At 40.2% G+C, this 21,399-nt stretch overlaps 1 protein-coding gene across 10 annotated transcripts in view; it reads left to right on the top strand.

The window, feature by feature from the left end:
* Positions 1 to 21,399, top strand: part of LOC139766865 (uncharacterized) — a 163,997-nt gene that overhangs the window by 60,365 nt on the left and 82,233 nt on the right. For all 10 annotated transcript variants that reach the window (XM_071695864.1, XM_071695865.1, XM_071695868.1 and 7 more), the window contains one exon: positions 12,803 to 12,946. Coding sequence is in view for 4 of the 10 variants with exons in the window: in XM_071695863.1 (XP_071551964.1) it covers positions 12,803 to 12,946 (144 nt within the window). In the remaining 6 variants the exon portion in view is untranslated. The remainder of the gene's footprint in view (positions 1 to 12,802; positions 12,947 to 21,399) is intronic.

The following is a 21,399-nucleotide window of genomic DNA, read 5'->3' as shown; positions in this document are numbered from 1 at the left end:
TAATGAAAGGGTAAGAGAGATGTGTGGTAATAAAAAGAGTGTGGTTGAGAGAGCAGAAGAGGGTGTTTTGAAATGGTCACATGGAGAAAATGAGTGAGGAAAGATTGACCAAGAGGATATATGTGTCAGAGATGGAGGGAACGAGAAGTGGGAGACCAAAGTGTGGAGGTGGAAAGATGGAGTGAAAAAGATTTTGTGTGATCTGGGCCTGAACATGCAGGAGGGCGAAAGGCATGCAAGGAATAGAGTGAATTGGAACGACGTGGTATACCGGGGTCGATGTGCTGTCAGTGAATTGAACCAGGCCATGTGAAGCGTCTGGGGTAAAGCATGGAAAGTTCTGTGGGGCCTGGATGTGGAAAGGGAGCTGTGGTTTCGGTGCATTATACATGACAGCTAGAGACTGAGTGTGAATGAATGTGGCCTTTGTTGTCTTTTCCTAGCGCTACCTCGCGCACATGTGGGGGGGAGGGGGTTGTTATGTTGTGTGGTGGTGTGATGATGGGAATGATTAAAGACAGACTATGAATTATGTACATGTGTATAGATGTATATGTCTGTGTGTGTATATATATGTATACGTTGAGATGTATAGGTATGTATATGTGCATGTGGACATGTATGTATATACATGTGTATGTGGGTGGGTTGGGCCATTCTTTCTTCTGTTTCCTTGCGTTACCTCGTTAACGTGGGAGACAGCGACAAAGTATAACAAATATAAATGAATGATAATGATAATAAAAACTCATACTTTATTTAGTCAATTTGTGATACATTATACATAATAAAACTGTGGTTCCAGAGCCATGTTATGATACTCATTCAGTCTCATACAGAAGGTAAAAGAAAATAATAATGTGAAAGTGCAGTAGCTAAAAGTATTCATATATATTAAAAGACAACAATGCTGTCACAAACAATGAACAATTATCTTTCTGAGTTTACATGATTGTAGATTTTAATATTTACTGGTACAAATGAACTCTTATGTCTGCATGTTTTTTGCAATGGTAAACAATATTTTTGCCTGATCTTAAAAAACACAGTTATTATTCAGAGGATCGTGAAAATCACTCATAATTCTTATAGTTGAATTTATAACATATTTTAGATATAATACATTAAGTACATTTGCACCCAATTTACCAGCTATTTTTACAATTTTCCTGAGTTTATTCTTTTTTTTTTTTACACTCAAACATCTATAGTATGATGCTTTACAAAATCAAAGTGTTGACTCTATGACTTACTTATAAAACATAGAAAGAATATTCCTTTCAACTTCATGTTTTTCAAATTTCTTTAACATGAATTCTTTGCATACATTTTCCATACACCTTTTTAGTGTTATCACCATTTAGACTACTATCAGTAATCCAACCCAAGTATTTATAATTGTGCGCAATATCTACTTGCTCTCCTATGATAATAATTAGTTGCTCATTGTACTTTTCCTTCTTGCGAAAGTCATTCACCATTTCTTTGGTCATTTTGACATTCAGATTCAAGTAATTTTCATCACACCATTGAACAAAGTCATTAATGTGAGTCTGATATTCACATTCATATTTATCCCTTATTTTTCCAATAATTGCTCTGTCATCAGCATATTTGATAACAAAAATAGTTCTGTAGTTACTTGTGCAATCATTTGTATTTAAAGTAAATAATAAAGGCAATAAAGCTCATCCCTGTGGAGTACCAGTGTTTGTGAATATGGTATGAGATTTAACTTATAAATTTTACAAATTGTTGTCTATTTATGTTACTATATATATATATATATATATATATATATATATATATATATATATATATATATATATATATATATATATATATATATTTTTTTTTTTTTTTTCCGCTGTCTCCCACGTTTGTGAGGTAGCGCAAGGAAACAGACGAAAGAAATGGCCCAACCCACCCCCATACACATGTATATACATACGTCCACACACGCAAATATACATACCTACACAGCTTTCCATGGTTTACCCCAGACGCTTCACATGCCTTGATTCAATCCACTGACAGCACGTCAACCCCGGTATACCACATCGCTCCAATTCACTCTATTCCTTGCCCTCCTTTCACCCTCCTGCATGTTCAGGCCCCGGTCACACAAAATCTTTTTCACTCCATCTTTCCACCTCCAATTTGGTCTCCCTCTTCTCCTCGTTCCCTCCACCTCCGACACATATATCCTCTTGGTCAATCTTTCCTCACTCATTCTCTCCATGTGACCAAACCATTTCAAAACACACTCTTCTGCTCTCTCAACCACGCTCTTTTTATTTCCACACATCTCTCTTACCCTTACGTTACTTACTTGATCAAACCACCTCACACCACACATTGTCCTCAAACATCTCATTTCCAGCACATCCATCCTCCTGCGCACAACTCTATCCATAGTCCACGCCTCGCAACCATACAACATTGTTGGAACCACTATTCCTTCAAACATACCCATTTTTGCTTTCCGAGATAATGTTCTCGACTTCCACACATTCTTCAAGGCTCCCAGAATTTTCGCCCCCTCCCCCACCCTATGATCCAATTCCGCTTCCATGTTTCCATCCGCTGCCAGATCCACTCCCAGGTATCTAAAACACTTCACTTCCTCCAGTTTTTCTCCATTCAAACTCACCTCCCAATTGACTTGACCCTCAACCCTACTGTACCTAATAACCTTGCTCTTATTCACATTTACTCTTAACTTTCTTCTTTCACACACTTTACCAAACTCAGTCACCAGCTTCTGCAGTTTCTCACATGAATCAGCCACCAGCGCTGTATCATCAGCGAACAACAACTGACTCACTTCCCAAGCTCTCTCATCCCCAACAGACTTCATCCTTGCCCCTCTTTCCAAAACTCTTGCATTCACCTCCCTAACAACCCCATCCATAAACAAATTAAGCAACCATGGAGACATCACATATATATATATATATATATATATATATATATATATATATATATATATATATATTTTTTTTTTTTTTTTTTTATACTTTGTCGCTGTCTCCCGCGTTTGCGAGGTAGCGCAAGGAAACAGACGAAAGAAATGGCCCAACCCCCCCCCCATACACATGTACATACACACGTCCACACACGCAAATATACATACCTACACAGCTTTCCAAGGTTTACCCCAGACGCTTCACATGCCTTGATTCAATCCACTGACAGCACGTCAACCCCTGTATACCACATGACTCCAATTCACTCTATTCCTTGCCCTCCTTTCACCCTCCTGCATGTTCAGGCCCCGATCACACAAAATCTTTTTCACTCCATCTTTCCACCTCCAATTTGGTCTCCCTCTTCTCCTCGTTCCCTCCACCTCCGACACATATATCCTCTTGGTCAATCTCTCCTCACTCATTCTCTCCATGTGCCCAAACCATTTCAAAACACCCTCTTCTGCTCTTTCAACCACGCTCTTTTTATTTCCACACATCTCTCTTACCCTTACGTTACTTACTCGATCAAACCACCTCACACCACACATTGTCCTCAAACATCTCATTTCCAGCACATCCATCCTCCTGCGCACATCTCTATCCATAGCCCACGCCTCGCAACCATACAACATTGTTGGAACCACTATTCCCTCAAACATACCCATTTTTGCTTTCCGAGATAATGTTCTCGACTTCCACACATTTTTCAAGGCTCCCAAAATTTTCGCCCCCTCCCCCACCCTATGATCCACTTCCGCTTCCATGGTTCCATCCGCTGACAGATCCACTCCCAGATATCTAAAACACTTCACTTCCTCCAGTTTTTCTCCATTCAAACTCACCTCCCAATTGACTTGACCCTCACCCCTACTGTACCTAATAACCTTGCTCTTATTCACATTTACTCTCAACTTTATTCTTCCACACACTTTACCAAACTCAGTCACCAGCTTCTGCAGTTTCTCACATGAATCAGCCACCAGCGCTGTATCATCAGCGAACAACAACTGACTCACTTCCCAAGCTCTCTCATCCCCAACAGACTTCATATATATATATATATATATATATATATATATATATATATATATATATATATATATATATATATATATATATATTTTTTTTTTTTTTTTTTTTTTTTTTTTTTTTTTCATACTATTTGCCATTTCCCGCGTTAGCGAGGTAGCATTAAGAACAGAGAACTGGGCCTTAGAGAGAATATCCTCACCTGACCCCCTTCTCTGTTCCTTCTTTTGGAAAATTAAAAAAAACAAGAAAGGGGAGGATTTCCAGCCACCCGCTCCCTCCCCTTTTAGTCGCCTTCTACGACACGCAGGGAATACGTGGGAAGTATTCTTTCTCCCCTATCCCCAGGGATATATATATATATATATATTTACCTCGCAAACGCGGGAGACAGCGACAAAGCAAAAGATGGAAAGATGGAAAGGTGGAAAGATGGAGTGAAAAAGATTTTGTGTGATCGTGGCCTGAACATGCATGAGGGTGAAAGGAGGGCAAGGAATAGAGTGAATTGGAGCGATGTGGTATACCGGGGTTAACGTGCTGTCAGTGGATTGAATCAAGGCATGTGAAGCGTCTGGGGTAAACCATGGAAAGCTGTGTAGGTATGTATATTTGCATGTGTGGACGTATGTTTATACATGTGTATGGGGGTGGGTTGGGCCATTTCTTTCGTCTGTTTCCTTGCGCTACCTCGCAAACGCAGGAGACAGCGACAAAAAAAAAAAAAATATATATATATATATATATATATATATATATATATATATATATATATATATATATATATATATATATCCAAGAGATGTGAGAAACTGCAGAAGCTGGTGACTGAGTTTGGTAAAGTGTGTGAAAGAAGAAAGTTAAGAGTGAATGTGAATAAGAGCAAGGTTATTAGGTACAGTAGGGTTGAGGGTCAAGTCAATTGGGAGGTAAGTTTGAATGGAGAAAAACTGGAGGAAGTAAAGTGTTTTAGATATCTGGGAGTGGATCTGGCAGCGGATGGAACCATGGAAGTGGAAGTGAATCATAGGGTGGGGGAGGGGGCGAAAATTCTGGGAGCCTTGAAGAATGTGTGGAAGTCGAGAACATTATCTCAGAAAGCAAAAATGGGTATGTTTGAAGGAATAGTGGTTCCAACAGTGTTGTATGGTTGCGAGGCGTGGGCTATGGATAGAGTTGTGCGCAGGAGGATGGATGTACTGGAAATGAGATGTTTGAGGACAATGTGTGGAGTGAGGTGGTTTGATCGAGTAAGTAACGTAAGGGTAAGAGAGATGTGTGGAAATAAAAAGAGCGTGGTTGAGAGAGCAGAAGAGGGTGTTTTGAGGTGGTTTGGGCACATGGAGAGAGTGAGTGAGGAAAGATTGACCAAGAGGATATATGTGTCGGAGGTGGAGGGAACGAGGAGAAGTGGGAGACCAAATTGGAGGTGGAAAGATGGAGTGAAAAAGATTTTGTGTGATCGGGGCCTGAACATGCAGGAGGGTGAAAGGAGGGCAAGGAATAGAGTGAATTGGATCGATGTGGTATACCGGGGTTGACGCGCTGTCAGTGGATTGAATCAGGGCATGTGAAGCGTCTGGGGTAAACCATGGAAAGCTGTGTAGGTATGTATATTTGCGTGTGTGGACATATGTATATACATGTGTATGGGGGTGGGTTGGGCCATTTCTTTCGTCTGTTTCCTTGCACTACCTCGCAAACGTGGGAGACAGCGACAAAGCAAAAAAAAAAAAAAAAAAATCCAAGAAATGAGGTTTGTATTTATCTTCAAAGAATGTGATTTCTTTTATATAAGTTGTGTTGAATGCACTATGGAAATCAATGAATAAAACTCTTGCGTAAGTGTTAGGCATGTCTAAGATGTGTCATTTGATGTAATAACATTATGGTTGCATTTCCAGCTCCTTCCCTTTACAGTATGCAAACTGCATAGTGTCTGATGAAATCTACATATTTACATAGTTTTTAACATTGACTTCCAAACATTTCATCATATTTACATAATTTTTAATAATGACATCAAAGCATTTCATCACAACTGATGTGAGAGCCACAGTCTTAGGTCATTCTTAACAATAGGTGATGGAATCTTAGGTACAAATATAATGTCTGATGTTTTCCATAAAGTAGGAACTTTACATTGGTTAAGTAAGGCTTGAAATAGAACATGTAATGGCTTATGCAATTGTACACATCAAGATTTCAGTATTTTGGCACATGAATTTCATCAGGACCACTTTCCTTACCAGTTTTCACCTTTTTTAAAGATAGCAGTACATCATCTTAAGAAATTACAATTGGCGGGTCATTTACATTATTTATGATAGATAAGACATCCCCTATCCCTGGGGATAGGGGAGAAAGAATACTTCCCACGTATTCCCTGCATGTCGTAGAAGGTGACTAAAAGGGAAGGGAGCGGGGGGCTGGAAATCCTCCCCTCTTGTTTTTTTTTTTTTTCCAAAAGAAGGAACAGAGAAGGGGGCCAGATGAGGATATTCCCTCAAAGGCTCAGTCCTCTGATCTTAACGCTACCTCGCTAATGCGGGAAATGGCGAATAGTATGAAAGAAGACATCAGAACATTCCTTTGAAACATCCTTATCATCAAACCTGGCATTAAAAAGATTAAGCTCTTTCACATACTCAAGTCTCAACCCCATTTTTATACAGTAATTTAGCATGTTTAGTCTTAATGTTGAGTTGTGTTTTGCATTCTTTATTACATTCCTATTCCCAGATGACAGTCTTACTTTCTTATCATTTAAACTATATTTTAGTTCTTTTGTTACCCAAGGTTTATAGCAATAATTAAATTTCTGGATTTTCAAATAGCTTTCAACAAAGTTTCCCATGATGACTTAATGCATAAAGTCAAGGCCTTAAGGATAACTGGTTGTAGAGAGAAATGGATAGATGCTTGGTTACATAGTTGGAAATAGGGTCGTAATAATGTATTGTGAATCATCACTGTGGTTGTTCTTCATGGGCCCTATAGTTTTCATCATTTATATTAATGACATTATGTAGGGCTGAATAACTTAGTGTCTAAATTTGTAGATGCCATAAAGATTGGTGATGTCGTATTAACTGAAGAAGTTAGGCTAAGATTACAGGAGGATCTAGATGAAATAGCTGAATAGTCTAGAAAATGGCAAATTCCATGTAATATTAAAAAATGTCAGCTGTTGCAAATAGAAAAAAAGTTTGTATATTGATGGGCCACAAAATAAATGACATCCTATGTGTGGTGGATCTAGGGATCACTGTGTTCAACAACTTAAAGTTCTCCTAGCAGTATAATGGGGCAGTCAAGAAGACAAATAGGATGTTAGGATTTAATGATAAGAACTTTACATAAAAAAGCAAGAATGTAGTATTGCCACCACTTAAATCTAGTTAGACCCTACTTGCAATATCTGTGTAGTGCTGTTCTGGGCTACCATCTATGCAAGGATTTTCTTGAATTAGCGAAGAGCAACAAAATTGATTTCTTCCTTATGTAACAAGATTTGAATTTGTTTTCTCTAAGCAAGGGGAGGATTCAAAGTAAGTTAATAGAATGTTTCAAAATAATTGAAGGTTTCAGTTATGTTGATATGGAAAATTTCTTTAGGTACTCAATGTACTACCAATGAGTGGGAATGAACTAAAATTTAGAACTCACAGTATTAGTATATTTTGATACCATTGACTTTATCGATACATTGAATAAGCTCCCCAAAACATGTTCAGAGCAAACAATGAGTTCAAAATTAGACTTGATCATCACTTTTTGCTCTCTGGTATTGAATAATTCTTTTAATCAGGCATTATACTGTAGGGCTTCCTTCTCTGGTGATGATCTCACCTTGGTCTCAAAATTTATTAATCTATATAGCTTGCTTTAAGGGAACAAGAAGGAATTACAGTACAATCCTGCCACATTATGTTATTACAATACAGTAGTGGTAAGTTACGAGCGTGGAGCTCAAAATTTATCCTTATTATTGCATTATAAAAGAAGAGAAGGGATGAATGTCTTTGATGATGGGATGCTTGACATATTCATGTATTCTCTAATTTATGACTTTTCCTGTAAAGATTTCCTTCAGACATATTAGTTCTGCAAGGTATTTTTCTTACCTGTTTCCTGGATGGCATATTGTCAGAGAGATTGAGGGGTGGGGAGACAGCCTTTGCTCTGCTGTCCTTCACTTCTGCTGCTGTTAAGGGTACCTCATTTTTTTCAGCAGTGTTAAGGCCAGACCATCTCTTGGATCTTGGGTTTGTTTGGTCCCTGTATCTTTGTTACTCTAGGTAACAACTTTCCCATCTCTGTTTATGGCTCTAAAATCCATTATTGAATGCAGTGAACATTTTTGTCATCATTAGCATCTAATTTATCATGGAAATTGCACAGGAAACATATGGTCAAATTTGTTTGTAAGAAACTGGTTGTCCTCTTCACATGCTATAAATTCAGCTGAATGGTTGATTCAGTTATACATAGGGTTGATTTGTTCATGTTTGGATTACTGCTGTCACTTTTGTGGAGGATTTAGCTCTACATACTTACTAGACAGAGTTGAGTCCAGGGTAGTCCCATTTGTTAACTTACCGAGCTTGACCACAAAACTTGATCCAGTTGCCCTGTGTTGCAGTTGTGGTTCTCATTCCTGTGTCATTAGACATTTCTCTGGTGTTTGCTCCTGAGAATTTGTTTCCTGTGTGTGCCTACCTTTAAGACCAAGTTATACATAGCATGCTACAGCATCACATGAGTACTGTGTGGTTGTTGGTACCACAAGACTGAATTGCAGTTTCCGTTAGTATTCTGCAAAGGTTTGGAACTCCTTATACCAGTGTCTTTTAAAACAGCTATGGGTATTACCTGCCCTTTTTTGAGAGACAGGTATGTTTACAACTTCCTCCTTACTTCTCTGTCCTGTTCACCCTTCTTCATATTGCAGTTAAGGCTGGACTTTTAATTGACTTATATCTGTGACCAGAGTATTTGACATATAAAGGAAGTAAATGAAAAAGAAAAATATTTATGTTCTTCTCAAATGCTTGGTACTCTTATGGTGTAATACTTTTTTCAATTATGATGGGTTATACGTCTTTTACTGCAGCTTATTTCAAAATTTTTGAATAGTATGATCCTTGTGTTCCCCTCATTTATATGTTGCTGAAACAACTTGAGGTAGTGTATGCTTTAGCCACAGTGCTGTAATGTTGTTCATTACTATTACTGTTAAATTTATTGTAAAAATCTTAAACATCACCTCTTGGTTGTAAGACAGTATGTCGTGGATTTTTGTCTGTCTTTCATACTTTTTACTGTTTCTCATGTTAGTGAGGTAGTATTGGGAACTGATGAAGAAAAGGTCTCATTTGCTCACATCCATTCTATCTGTCGTGTGTAACGTACTAAAACTATAGCCCCCTCTCCACAACCAGGCCCCACATACCTTTCTGTGGATACCTTTGGCTGTTCATGTGAACTGGTTCAGTCCAGTGACAGCCCCTGTATACCACATTGCTCCGTTTCACTCTGTCCCATGCACACCTTTCTCACTCCTGCATGTTCAAGCCTTGAAGACTCAAAACTTAATTATCTCCATCATTCCATCTCTGATTTGGTCTTCCCTTCTTATTCACGCCTCACTTATTCACTCTATATTTCAAAAAAATTCAGAACACCCTCTCTATCTTTCTCAGCCGTACTCTTCTCATTACCACACCTTTCTCTTTCCATGTCAATACTTAGTCAATCAACCCTCTTCATATGATGCATTGTCTTTCAACATTTCATTTCTAATATGCTGATCCAATTCTGTGTTCCTGGCTCGCATCTATACAATACTGTTTAGACTACCTTATCTTCAGACATATCCACCTTTGTCCTCCCAGATAGTAACCTTTCTTTCATCACATGCCTCATTGCTCCCCAGGACCTGCACCCCCTCCCCCACTCTGTAACTCACCTGTGCTACCATGGTTTCATTTGTTGCCATGTCTATTGCTCGATATCAAAAACACTTCATTTCCTCATGTCTTTTTCCGTTTGCACTCACACCACAACTAACCTGTCTCATTGCTTTACTAGACCTAGTAACCTTGCTTTTATTCACATTTACTTTCAACTTCTTTCACACATTCCCCCAAACTCAGGCACTAACTTCTGTGGTTTCTTACTCAAATCTGCCACCAGCACCATCATCAACAAACAACAACTGACTTACCTCCTAACACCCCACCCCCCACCTCACCCTCACCACCACCACCACCACTACCACTTACAAACTTCATACCTGCTCCACTTTCCCTTCCTCACCACCACATCCATAAACAGATTAAACAGCCATGGTGATCTTTATACACCCTTGCTGCTGACTCACCTTCACATAGAACCTCTTATCCTCCTCACAGTGTAATCATGCATATGCTGTACTGTCTTATTAACAACTCCTCACAGCTTTTAGTAGCTTTCCCTCCACAAAGCATCTCTACCAGCTCTGGCACATGCTGTTTCCAGATACACAAATGCAGATTCTTTAATTTCTCTTGAGTATTTCCCATACATTCTTTAAAACAAACACCTGTTCCACATATCGTATACCACTCGTGAAACCTTATTATTCCTCCCTAGTCTGATTCTTTGTGCATTTCACCTCTCTCTCAGTCACCACTCTTCCATATGACTTTCCAGGTACACTCATCATACTCATACCTCAATAATTTGAACATTCACCTTTGCTTTCCTTGCCTTTACTCAGTGGCACTGACCATACATTCTGCCAATCCTCAGGCACCTCACCATGTTTCATACTTACATTGAAAATCTTAAATAGCTAGTAAACAACACTTGTTCTCATTAGAAATATAAGTGCAATACCACCCACTCCATCTACCTTGCCACATTTCCTCTAAGATTAGGCTTTCACCACCTCTTCTCTTTTCACTAAACCAATTGCCTTTACTCTCCCTTTTCATACCTTTCTGACCCAGACACCCTACATCTGCCACCCTATCATCAAACACATTCAACAGTCCTTAAAAAATACTCGCCCTATCTCTTTCTAACCTCACCACAACCTGTTATCACTTCCCCATTTGCCTCTTAACTGATGTTCCCAATTGTTTCATATTTTTCCATTCTTTTAACCTCTTTCCAAACTATATTCTTATTCTCTCTGAGATTTGCTTATACTCACTCACTCTAGCTCTCATTTGCTCTCTTTTTCAGCCCTTGCATCTTCCTCTTGACCTGCTACTTTCTTTTGTACATCTCCCAGTCTCGCACACTTCTTCCCTGTAAGTAAGTCCCATACACCTCCCTCTTCTCTTCATCATTCTACCACTCTATTCTGTCTTACCTGTCCACTTCCCACGTTTAGTATGCCACACACCTCTGTCACATGCCAGCACTACTTCCTTAAGTACCTCCCATTTTTCACCCATTCCCTTCCCTTTCTTTGCTCCCACTTTTTGTCCATTCTACACACAGTCCTTTTTGGTATTTCTTTGCACGTCTCTTTTCCAAGTTCACTTACTTACTCCTAGTGTCTTCATTTCCAAGGTACTTACTTACTCCTAGTGTCTTCTCACCTACATTATTTCCTCTTTTCTGAAAACCTTTGTAAATCTTCACTCTTTCCTCCTCCAGGTAGTGATCAGATATCCCACCAGCTGCCTCTTTGGCACATCCAAGAGTTTCTTTTTTACATGCTTATCAATTAGTAAATAACCTAATGATGGCTGCTTACCATCTTGTCTACTCCATGTATGTTCCCTTTTTTTATCCAGGTATTTCTGATCACTTTGTTTTTCATTATGCAACTTCACAAACTTTTCACCCTTTCCATTTACATCACTGAATGCAGTTTACTCACACATTCCCACAACTCCTTCAGTAGAAGTGCTACCCCTTCCTCACATCAACCTGTAAAACATTCCCAAGCCATTCTCTCTCTTCTCTCTCTCTCTCTCTCTCTCTCTCTCTCTCTCTCTCTCTCTCTCTCTCTCTCTCTCTCTCTCTCTCTCTCTCTCTCTCTCTCTCTCTTTCTCTCTCTCTTTCTCTCTCTCTTTCTCTTTCTCTCTCTCTCTCTCTCTCTCTCTCTCTCTCTCTCTCTCTCTCTCTCTCTCTCTCTCTCTCTCTCTCTCTCTCTCTCTCTCTACACCAAGGTCCTTTCTTCAAACAAACTACCTAGCTCTGCCTTCATATCATCTTAGTTACATCCAGAGAGAATCAGACATCCCAGCCTGAACAGTAGAGTAGTATAAGTTGTCATTACATTGCACCTTTTGTTTCAACTTACAGAAGTTGAAAATACAAGATGGGGAGGGTTCCCATCTGCTTCTACCCTTCTTAGTAACCTTCTACGACACCCTGGGAATACATTATTTTTTCCCTAATCCCCAGGGCTCGTATAGTGCACATATATTTTTGTAAGTTACAGTGCATTGTGTTGTGAGGGAATGCTAACCTGATTATGAACTCTATAGAGTACATAGTACATATTATAGAGCATTTTACCCAGTTTCACACTTTTAGAATTTTCCCATACTGCATTACATTCTGAATGTGTTCGTGTATTTATGTTTTTGTAAATTACATTGCTCTAGGTAAAAATGTTGCTGAGAATCTTGCATACAATTAATAATAAATGATTGCACACTGTTCTGTGCTGAAAAGCATTGTTGTCTGACAGTTGTCTTAGTTGTCTTAAAGGGAAAATAATTGTGAGTTATAACTTTTGCCTTATCAAGTCATCTCAGAACATGAGGTACATCAACTTGGTATTTCATTTATAGGGTGTGAGGATTGTCAGAAGAGTCATGAAGGTGATTGTCAGGAGCATGGTCCATTGAAGAAAGTTGCAGACACTGAAGTATCTACTAGAGCAAGACGTTCAATACCACACATTCTCCGATTAAAAGAGGAGGTCACACATACTGGTAAACCTTAATTAGCATTTTGCTGTGCAGATGTTGTTTATTTAAGTCCAGTTGAAATCACTCCCACATAATTACAAGCTCATAGGTAAGGTGATAATTCCATTCAATTTGATTTATCATGTACATTTTCTAACCATTGTGGGATGGCGCAACGGCTAGTTTATTTTTATTTACAAATTGTCTGAATAAGTAACAAAGCTAATTATTTCCATACTGAAATTACTAACATGAAAAGAGAAACAGGCAGAAGTTGGGAAAGTGTGTAACCAAAATATAGAAAATGGAAAACAAAGGTTTTTTATATGAAGATGTACATATTAAGAATAAAGAATGAACACTGGTGATAGAAAGGGGCTTTTTGATATGCTGTGTTGTTAATCCAAATTATTGAAAATTAAGGAACAAGTGTGATTGTGGGAGAATCTCTGCTTGTGGATGAGATTACATATCGGGCTGAATGGTAATGAAACTAGCAAGGGTTAAAACAAAGTTCATGGAGCACAGACCACGAAAAGAAATTTATTAGATTCATTAGAATTGTGAGGGAAATTTGAACCTATCAGTCTTTGTCAGATGTAAAGCACATAGTGTTTGATATATAAGAAAAAAATAGATTAGTCCCTTCCCAGGGGTCTGCATCCTTTGATGATTAATGCAGAGACAAGATGGAGGTGCACAGCATATGAATATTATATAGATTTTTAATTTCTCTTGGTTTTTTTATTGTACATTGATTGATTTTTCATTTGTATGTAAGTTTAGGGAGTTGAGGGAATAATTGGTATACATGGGGTGTTCAGTGTTGTAAATGAAAATGGTGAAGAGCTTGTAGATTTATGTGCTGAAAAAGGACTGATGATTGGGAATACCTGGTTTAAAAAGCGAGATATACATAAGTATACTTATGTAAGTAGGAGAGATGGCCAGAGAGCGTTATTGGATTACGTGTTAATTGACAGGCGTGCGAAAGAGAGACTTTTGGATGTTAATGTGCTGAGAGGTGCAACTGGAGGGATGTCTGATCATTATCTTGTGGAGGCTAAGGTGAAGATTTGTATGGGTTTTCAGAAAAGAAGAGTGAATGTTGGGGTGAAGAGGGTGGTGAGAGTAAGTGAGCTTGGGAAGGAGACCTGTGTGAGGAAGTACCAGGAGAGACTGAGTACAGAATGGAAAAAGGTGAGAACAATGGAAGTAAGGGGAGTGGGGGAGGAATGGGATGTATTTAGGGAATCAGTGATGGATTGCGCAAAAGATGCTTGTGGCATGAGAAGAGTGGGAGGTGGGTTGATTAGAAAGGGTAGTGAGTGGTGGGATGAAGAAGTAAGAGTATTAGTGAAAGAGAAGAGAGAGGCATTTGGACGATTTTTGCAGGAAAAAAATGCAATTGAGTGGGAGATGTATAAAAGAAAGAGACAGGAGGTCAAGAGAAAGGTGCAAGAGGTGAAAAAAAGGGCAAATGAGAGTTGGGGTGAGAGAGTATCATTAAATTTTAGGGAGAATAAAAAGATGTTCTGGAAGGAGGTAAATAAAGTGCGTAAGACAAGGGAGCAAATGGGAACTTCAGTGAAGGGCGCAAATGGGGAGGTGATAACAAGTAGTGGTGATGTGAGAAGGAGATGGAGTGAGTATTTTGAAGGTTTGTTGAATGTGTTTGATGATAGAGTGGCAGATATAGGGTGTTTTGGTCGAGGTGGTGTGCAAAGTGAGAGGGTTAGGGAAAATGATTTGGTAAACAGAGAAGAGGTAGTGAAAGCTTTGCAGAAGATGAAAGCCGACAAGGCAGCAGGTTTGGATGGTATTGCAGTGGAATTTATTAAAAAAGGGGGTGACTGTATTGTTGACTGGTTGGTAAGGTTATTTAATGTATGCATGACTCATGGTGAGGTGCCTGAGGATTGGCGGAATGCGTGCATAGTGCCATTGTACAAAGGCAAAGGGGATAAGAGTGAGTGCTCAAATTACAGAGGTATAAGTTTGTTGAGTATTACTGGTAAATTATATGGGAGGGTATTGATTGAGAGGGTGAAGGCATGTACAGAGCATCAGATTGGGGAAGAGCAGTGTGGTTTCAGAAGTGGTAGAGGATGTGTGGATCAGGTGTTTGCTTTGAAGAATGTATGTGAGAAATACTTAGAAAAGCAAATGGATTTGTATGTAGCATTTATGGATCTGGAGAAGGCATATGATAGAGTTGATAGAGATGCTCTGTGGAAGGTATTAAGAATATATGGTGTGGGAGGAAAGTTGTTAGAAGCAGTGAAAAGTTTTTAGCGAGGATGTAAGGCATGTGTACGTGTAGGAAGAGAGGAAAGTGATTGGTTCTCAGTGAATGTAGGTTTGCGGCAGGGGTGTGTGATGTCTCCATGGTTGTTTAATTTGTTTATGGATGGGGTTGTTAGGGAGGTAAATGCAAGAGTTTTGGAAAGAGGGGCAAGTATGAAGTCTGTTGGGGATGAGAGAGCTTGGGAAGTGAGTCAGTTGTTGTTCGCTGATGATACAGCGCTGGTGGCTGATTCATGTGAGAAACTGCAGAAGCTGGTGACTGAGTTTGGTAAAGTGTGTGGAAGAAGAAAGTTAAGAGTAAATGTGAATAAGAGCAAGGTTATTAGGTACAGTAGGGTTGAGGGTCAAGTCAATTGGGAGGTGAGTTTGAATGGAGAAAAACTGGAGGAAGTGAAGTGTTTTAGATATCTGGGAGTGGATCTGGCAGCGGATGGAACCATGGAAGCGGAAGTGGATCATAGGGTGGGGGAGGGGGCGAAAATTCTGGGGGCCTTGAAGAATGTGTGGAAGTCGAGAACATTATCTCGGAAAGCAAAAATGGGTATGTTTGAAAGAATAGTGGTTCCAACAATGTTGTATGGTTGCGAGGCGTGGGCTATGGATAGAGTTGTGCGCAGGAGGATGGATGTGCTGGAAATGAGATGTTTGAGGACAATGTGTGGTGTGAGGTGGTTTGATCGAGTGAGTAACGTAAGGGTAAGAGAGATGTTTGGAAATAAAAAGAGCGTGGTTGAGAGAGCAGAAGAGGGTGTTTTGAAGTGGTTTGGGCACATGGAGAGAATGAGTGAGGAAAGATTGACCAAGAGGATATATGTGTCGGAGGTGGAGGGAACGAGGAGAAGAGGGAGACCAAATTGGAGGTGGAAAGATGGAGTGAAAAAGATTTTGTGTGATCGGGGCCTGAACATGCAGGAGGGTGAAAGGAGGGCAAGGAATAGAGTGAATTGGAGCGATGTGCTATACCGGGGTTGACATGCTATCAGTGGATTGAATCAAGGCATGTGAAGCGTCTGGGGTAAACCATGGAAAGCTGTGTAGGTATGTATATTTTGCGTGTGTGGACGTATGTATATACATGTGTATGGGGGGGGGGTTGGGCCATTTCTTTTGTCTGTTTCCTTGCGCTACCTCGCAAACGCGGGAGACAGCGACAAAGTATAATAATAAAAAAAATGTAAGTTTATGATATGGCAAAGTAGAGTTTACATTATGATACCATGTTTTATTCCTAATGGTGTGGAAAAATTCAGTATTATTTATATGATATTTATGGTATCAGTAGAAGTGAAAGTAGTTTTCTATGTTGCTAGAAGCAGTGAAAAGTTTTTACCAGGAATTTAAGTCATGTATACAAATTGGAAGAGAGGAGAGTGATTGGTTCCCAGTGAATGCTCTTCCCCAATTTGATGCTCTGTACATATATATGCTATGTACATTTTTTTTTTTTTTTTTTTTTTTTTTTTTCCAAAAGAAGGAACAGAGAATTGGGCCAGGTGAGGGTATTCCCTCAAGGCCCAGTCCTCTGTTCTTAATGCTACCTCGCTAATGCGGGAAATGGCGAGTAGTTTGAAGGAAAAACATATATTATTATTATTATATTATATTATATTATTTTGCTTTGTCGCTGTCTCCCACGTTTGCGAGGTAGTGCAAGGAAACAGACGAAAGAAATGGCCCAACCCACCCCCGTACACATGTATATACATACACGTCCACACACGCAAATACGCATACCCATACATCTCAATGTACACATATATATACACACACACAGACACATACATATGTACACATACACACAATTCACACTGTCTGCCTTTATTCATTCCCATCGCCACCTTGCCACACATGGAATACCATCCCCCTCCCCCCTCATGTGTGCGAGGTAGCACTAGGAAAAGACAACAAAGGCCCCATTCGCTCACACTCAGTCTCTAGCTGTCATGCAATAATGCCCGAAACCACAGCTCCCTTTCCACATCAGGCCCCACAGAACTTTCCATGGATTGCCCCAGACGCTTCACATGCCCTGATTCAATCCACTGACAGCACATCAACCCCGGTATACCACATCGATCCAATTCACTCTATTCCTTGCCCGCCTTTCACCCTCGTGCATGTTCAGGCCCCGATCACGCAAAATCTTTTTCACTCCATCTTTCCACCTCCAATTTGGTCTCCCACTTCTCCTCGTTCCCTCCACCTCCGACACATATATCTTCCTTGTCAATCTTTCCTCACTCATTCTCTCCATGTGCCCAAACTATTTCAAAACACCCTCTTCTGCTCTCTCAACCATGCTCTTTCTATTTCCACACATCTCTCTTACCCTTACATTACTTAATCGATCAAACCACCTCACACCACATATTGTCCTCAAAAATCTCATTTCCAGTACATCCACCCTCCTGCGCACAACTTTATCCATAGCCCACGCCTCGCAACCATACAACATTGTTGGAACCACTATTCCTTCAAACATACCCATTTTTGCTTTCCGAGATAATGTTCTCGACTTCCACACATTCTTCAATGCTCCCAGGATTTTCGCCCCCTCCCCCACCCTATGATTCACTTCCACTTCCATGGTTTCATCCACTGCCAGATCCACTCCCAGATATCTAAAACACTTTACTTCCTCCAGTTTTTCTCCATTCAAACTTACTTCCCAATTGACTCAACCCTCAACCCTACTGTACCTAATAACCTTTCTCTTATTCACATTTACTCTTAACTTTCTTCTTTCACACACTTTACCAAACTCAGTCACCAGCTTCTGCAGTTTCTCATGAATCAGCCACCAGCGCTGTATCATCAGCGAACAACAACTGACTCACTTCCCAAGCTCTCTCATCCCCAACAGACTTCATACTTGCCCCTCTTTCCAAAACTCTTGCATTTTCCTCCCTAACAACCCCATCCATAAACAAATTAAACAACCATGGAGACATCACACACCCCTGCCACAAACGTACATTCACTGAGAACCAATCACTTTCCTCTCTTCCTACACGTACACATGCCTTACATCCTCGATAAAACTTTTCACTGCTTCTAACAACTTGCCTCCCACACCATATATTCTTAATACCTTCCACAGAGCATCTCTATCAACTCTATCATATGCCTTCTCCAGATCCATAAATGCTACATACAAATCCATTTGCTTTTCTAAGTATTTCTCACATACATTCTTCAAAGCAAACACCTGATCCACACATCCTCTACCACTTCTGAAACCACACTGCTCTTCCCCAATCTGATGCTCTGTAATTTGAGCACTCACTCTTATCCCCTTTGCCTTTGTACAATGGCACTATGCACGCATTCCGCCAATCCTCAGGCACCTCACCATGAATCATACACACATTAAATAAACCCTTTCCAACCAGTCAACAATACAGTCACCCCCTTTTTTTTTTTAATAAATTCCACTGCAATTCCATCCAAACCTGCTGCATTGCCGGCTTCACATGACCTGATTCAATCCATTATTATTATTATTATCATTATTATTATTATTATTATTATTGTTTTTTTATTTTTTTTTATTATACTTTGTCGCTGTCTCCCGCGTTTGCGAGGTAGCGCAAGGAAACAGACGAAAGAAATGGCCCAACCCCCCCCATACACCTGTATATACATACGTCCACACACGCAAATATACATACTACACAGCTTTCCATGGTTTACCCCAGACGCTTCACATGCCTGATTCAATCCACTGACAGCACATCAACCCCGGTATACCACATCGCTCCAATTCACTCTATTCCTTGCCCTCCTTTCACCCTCCTGCATGTTCAGGCCCCGATCACACAAAATCTTTTTCACTCCATCTTTCCACCTCCAATTTGGTCTCCCTCTTCTCCTCGTTCCCTCCACCTCCGACACATATATCCTCTTGGTCAATCTTTCCTCACTCATTCTCTCCATGTGCCCAAACCACTTCAAAACACCCTCTTCTGCTCTCTCAACCACGCTCTTTTTATTTCCACACATCTCTCTTACCCTTACGTTACTCACTCGATCAAACCACCTCACACCACACATTGTCCTCAAACATCTCATTTCCAGCACATCCATCCTCCTGCGCACAACTCTATCCATAGCCCCGCCTCGCAACCATACAACATTGTTGGAACCACTATTCCTTCAAACATACCCATTTTTGCTTTCCGAGATAATGTTCTCGACTTCCACACATTCTTCAAGGCCCCCAGAATTTTCGCCCCCTCCCCCACCCTATGATCCACTTCCGCATCCATGGTTCCATCCGCTGCCAGATCCACTCCCAGATATCTAAAACACTTCACTTCCTCCAGTTTTTCTCCATTCAAACTCACCTCCCAATTGACTTGACCCTCAACCCTACTGTACCTAATAACCTTTCTCTTATTCACATTTACTCTTAACTTTCTTCTTCCACACACTTTACCAAACTCAGTCACCAGCTTCTGCAGTTTTCACATGAATCAGCCACCAGCGCTGTATCATCAGCAAACAACAACTGACTCACTTCCCAAGCTCTCTCATCCCCAACAGACTTCATACTTGCCCCTCTTTCCAGTTATTATTATTATTTATTATTATTATTATTATTATTATTATTATTATTTTTATTATTATTATTATTTATTATTATTATTTGCGGAAGACGAAAGCCGGCAAGGCAGCAGGGTTTTGGGTGGTATTGCAGTGGAATTTATTAAAAAAGGGGGTGACTGTATTATTGACTGGTTGGTTAGGTTATTTAATGTATGTATGACTCATGGTGAGGTGCCTGAGGATTGGCGGAATGCGTGCATAGTGCCATTGTACAAAGGCAAAGGGGATAAGAGTGAGTGCTCAAATTACAGAGGTATAAGTTTGTTGAGTATTACTGGTAAATTATATGGGAGGGTATTGATTGAGAGGGTGAAGGCATGTACAGAGCATCAGATTGGGGAAGAGCAGTGTGGTTTCAGAAGTGGTAGAGGATGTGTGGATCAGGTGTTTGCTTTGAAGAATGTATGTGAGAAATACTTAGAAAAGCAAATGGATTTGTATGTAGCATTTATGGATCTGGAGAAGGCATATGATAGAGTTGATAGAGATGCTCTGTGGAAGGTATTAAGAATATATGGTGTGGGAGGAAAGTTGTTAGAAGCAGTGAAAAGTTTTTAGCGAGGATGTAAGGCATGTGTACGTGTAGGAAGAGAGGAAAGTGATTGGTTCTCAGTGAATGTAGGTTTGCGGCAGGGGTGTGTGATGTCTCCATGGTTGTTTAATTTGTTTATGGATGGGGTTGTTAGGGAGGTAAATGCAAGAGTTTTGGAAAGAGGGGCAAGTATGAAGTCTGTTGGGGATGAGAGAGCTTGGGAAGTGAGTCAGTTGTTGTTCGCTGATGATACAGCGCTGGTGGCTGATTCATGTGAGAAACTGCAGAAGCTGGTGACTGAGTTTGGTAAAGTGTGTGGAAGAAGAAAGTTAAGAGTAAATGTGAATAAGAGCAAGGTTATTAGGTACAGTAGGGTTGAGGGTCAAGTCAATTGGGAGGTGAGTTTGAATGGAGAAAAACTGGAGGAAGTGAAGTGTTTTAGATATCTGGGAGTGGATCTGGCAGCGGATGGAACCATGGAAGCGGAAGTGGATCATAGGGTGGGGGAGGGGGCGAAAATTCTGGGGGCCTTGAAGAATGTGTGGAAGTCGAGAACATTATCTCGGAAAGCAAAAATGGGTATGTTTGAAAGAATAGTGGTTCCAACAATGTTGTATGGTTGCGAGGCGTGGGCTATGGATAGAGTTGTGCGCAGGAGGATGGATGTGCTGGAAATGAGATGTTTGAGGACAATGTGTGGTGTGAGGTGGTTTGATCGAGTGAGTAACGTAAGGGTAAGAGAGATGTTTGGAAATAAAAAGAGCGTGGTTGAGAGAGCAGAAGAGGGTGTTTTGAAGTGGTTTGGGCACATGGAGAGAATGAGTGAGGAAAGATTGACCAAGAGGATATATGTGTCGGAGGTGGAGGGAACGAGGAGAAGAGGGAGACCAAATTGGAGGTGGAAAGATGGAGTGAAAAAGATTTTGTGTGATCGGGGCCTGAACATGCAGGAGGGTGAAAGGAGGGCAAGGAATAGAGTGAATTGGAGCGATGTGCTATACCGGGGTTGACATGCTATCAGTGGATTGAA

Source organism: Panulirus ornatus, chromosome 58, assembly GCF_036320965.1.
Source record: "Panulirus ornatus isolate Po-2019 chromosome 58, ASM3632096v1, whole genome shotgun sequence".
In the NCBI taxonomy this organism is placed as follows: domain Eukaryota; kingdom Metazoa; phylum Arthropoda; class Malacostraca; order Decapoda; family Palinuridae; genus Panulirus; species Panulirus ornatus.
The sequence above is the reverse complement of the archived record's forward strand: the minus strand, read 5'-3'. Positions and strand labels throughout refer to the sequence as shown.